The sequence below is a fragment of the Palaemon carinicauda genome, chromosome 45 (genome assembly GCF_036898095.1).
Source record: "Palaemon carinicauda isolate YSFRI2023 chromosome 45, ASM3689809v2, whole genome shotgun sequence".
NCBI lineage: Eukaryota > Metazoa > Arthropoda > Malacostraca > Decapoda > Palaemonidae > Palaemon > Palaemon carinicauda.
In genome coordinates, this window is record NC_090769.1 from 36817861 (window position 1) to 36821337 (window position 3477).

At 32.5% G+C, this 3477-nt stretch overlaps 1 protein-coding gene across 1 annotated transcript in view; it reads left to right on the forward strand.

The window, feature by feature from the left end:
* The first annotated feature begins 2201 nt into the window (after nt 1–2201).
* LOC137634668 (ionotropic receptor 21a-like) overlaps nt 2202–3477 on the forward strand; it is a 24282-nt gene continuing 23006 nt past the window's right edge. The window contains exons 1-2 of the mRNA XM_068367145.1: nt 2202–2254; nt 3387–3477. The exon at nt 3387–3477 is cut by the window's right edge and continues 467 nt beyond it. Of these exons, the coding sequence (XP_068223246.1) occupies nt 3426–3477 (52 nt within the window). The 5' untranslated portion in view covers nt 2202–2254; nt 3387–3425. The remainder of the gene's footprint in view (nt 2255–3386) is intronic.

Below are 3477 nucleotides of genomic sequence, written 5' to 3' on the forward strand. Positions count from 1 at the left end.
CCGTTTTTATTGATTTTATTCAATAAATCACTGAAAATATCAGTCAAGAATAAATCTATTTTTAAAGTTTGGCCGACAGACTGAGAATTGCTTACCAAACGTGGTTAATATACAAATATATATAAGAATATTGAGGCTCTAAATTGTAAACTAATGCATTGATAGGATAGACTCACCTGACAAGAGATGTTAAGGTAATATTCATATTGGTTTAAGGTATCAAGTTTTTTTCTTTTCTTTTGTAAAAAAAATTCTATAACTGTAAAAACAAAAGCAAAAAAAAAAAAAAAATAACGAGAATGAGAGATATCTTTTCGTCCATGCTAACGTTTATACAATTTTTTCGAATCCCTACATTTCTTACCTTTTCAATCCTTCACGTTTGACATTTACAATAAAAACATTTTTTTTTTATCAAATTTTAGCTTCAATCCTTTACATTTAGCATTCATAATGAAAACAGTTTCTATCAAATGTTAGCTTCAATCCTTTACATTTAGCATTCATAATGTAAACAGTTTCTATAAAATATTAGCTTCAGTGCTTTACATTTAAAATTTATCATGAAAACAGTTTCTATCAAATATTAACTTCAATCCTTTACACCTAACATTTATAATGAAAACAATTTCTATCAAATGTTATCTTAAGCATTTTTCTCTTATTCTTCTTGGGTGTCAGCACTTCTCTACCATGATGTAAGGTCGGCTCAACAATCTTCTCATACATTTGAACGTTTGTTCCCAAAGAAATTTCTTTCCTTCAAATATTTTGCCGAGCCCCCTGCTACCTTTCATACTTCACCCATTCATTTGCACTCCCTTTTTACCTTTCTACTATCATTTGTTACATTTATTCGCAGATGATTATATGATTACACTGCTTCCATACTTTTCGTCATTCATTTCACTCCCTTTTTATCTTTCTACCATCATTTGTTACATTTATTCGCAGATGATTGTATGATTACACTGCTTGTATACTTTTCATTTCATTTACACTGCCTTTTTATCTTTCTACTATCATTTGCTATAATTATTCGCTGATGATTATATGATTACACTGCTTCCATACTTTTCGTCATTCATTTACACTATTTTTATCTTTCTATTATCATTCATTACATTTATTCGCAAATGATTGTATGATTATACTGCTTCCATACTTTTCGCCATTCATTTACACCCCCTTTTCATCTTTCTACTATCATTGGTTGCATTTATTCGCAGAGGATTATATGATTACACTGCTTGTATACTTTTCGTCATTCAAACTGACATTAATTTTCCATCTGTCTAGATTCCATGCTATATCCCTACCTTGTATTGGTAACGTTTAATTCAAACAGAAACATTACAAGTATTCTACCAGTTTCTGAGGCCTTTTGTGATTTCCACAGCTTACTACCACAATCATAAACTGTCTGACCTGACCAAAAATATAATCTCTCTCTCTCTCTCTCTCTCTCTCTCTCTCTCTCTCTCTCTCTCTCTCTCTCTCTCTCTCTCTCTCTCTCTCTCTCTCAATGATACCTTAACAAAGTGAAAGGGTTTGCGCATCGTAATGATCAGCAAAGCAATACTAGGCTAGTCAGGGTCACCCATACTATGTTGGTTTGCTGTGAGCGATCAGACGAAAATCTCCTACTATCACCAATCTGTAGTGACTAGCGTGGTGAGGAATAACTGCCCAGGGTGGCGAGCATCTACAATCCAGTGTAGGAGGTTCTAAAAATCTCTGGACTAGAACAGACCACCTTTGGAAACTGAACCTTGCAACATACATCGTCAGGACCCTGTCTAGGGAAGAAGATCTTGCTGTGTTACTAGAAGAGTTGAAATAAGTAAATTGGGATATAATAGGATTAAGTGAAATCAAAAGAACTGGGAAATCTTATATAGAAATAAAAGAGGGCTATATATTTGCTTCACAGGACATGAAACGAACAAAGGATATGGCTAAGGGATAAAACTTTCCATGACTAGTAACTTTGTTGCAATATAAAAAATAGGGCTCCCAATGGATAGACATAAAAATGAAGAGTATCTTCCACTAAACAAAAATATCTTTACAAAAGTCGAAGTCGATGAACCAATCCTCTTAAAGGTTATACATTAATACACATTGTTTGGACAGGGCGGAATTATCATGTCCACCAGACCACGCCACTCTTTAACATTGACAATGACAACTCATACTTGGTGAGATCGCTGCCGACGGCTGACGTCTCGGAGAGCTCTTACGAAATCATTTGGTGGGTTGCCTCGATTTTAGTACTGCTCTTAATCATAGTCTTTTGTATACCTACTGTCGTGTATATCTACTGTTATCGCTCCTTATCAGTAGCCTCTCCAAAGAACACACAAAATTTTGCAGAACAATATTGATATGGAAGTATTTAATTGTTTAAATGAAGAGGAATATTAAACTGCACAACTTTAACACATTTTCATGAAAAGAAAAACTTTATTTGATTTGTTTTTCAAGTTCTAGACCAGTTTTAACTCATTTAGGAATCTTATTCAAATTATTAAGCTCTACATATTATGCTGATAAAGAATATAATTCAGCGCGAAATATTAATTTTATGTAAAACCGGAATTGTAATATTTACTGACAATCACCATCTTTAAAATAAGATTTCTCCGGAACAATTCGGTATCTTGGTCGATTTCACCACGAGATAACTTAAAAACGCAAATTTTGACTGAATTCCTTTTCTTTATCCATTACTTAAAGTTGATTAAAAATAAGTCTAAAGAGAATAGTAACAACTATTCTAGTATTAATTTTCCTATCTCAATATTTTATAGCTCCGAAGCTTTAAATTGCACGATTTACATGATATGAACTGCGTCAAAGCTTATGCAGAATACTTGAAAAAAAAAGAAATAGTAAAAAAACTAATGTTAATTGTCCGAAAAATTATTTTTGAAAATCCTAATATTTTCACTACTTGATGACTTTAAAACAATGTCATGCAGTATCATCGCATTTGTTTCCATGTAGCCTAATTCGGCAGTTATGATGATAACTTATAAAGATCCACAATTCATTTCATAATGGTAATTCAATTATGTTCTTACACCATTTTATTGCAAAAGAAAAAAAATAGATTAAAGACATTCACGATTTTCTGCTTAGCGCTTAGAGCTCTCATTCATTCGTATTTAGCTCGAGATCTTTATTTTTAATTCTTCGCCTATTTAATCTGCAGTGTATATGTGCAGAAAACTCAGATGATTAGCTTGGAGATGTTTGTCTTAGAACATTCTATTTAACAAAGTAGTCAACGCTATAAGATAGTTAAATAAAAGTATTTTATGTTTAAACATAAAACAAAAGGTAAAATAGTTTCTAAAGTAATCTTTCTTTTTCTTCTACAGAATCGACGTCTATCACTTTGCTAGACATCTGCTGGGCAAATGAAAGGTGGTTTAATGTCTACCTGGGTTTGCACCCTGCTTTGGGCAGTTA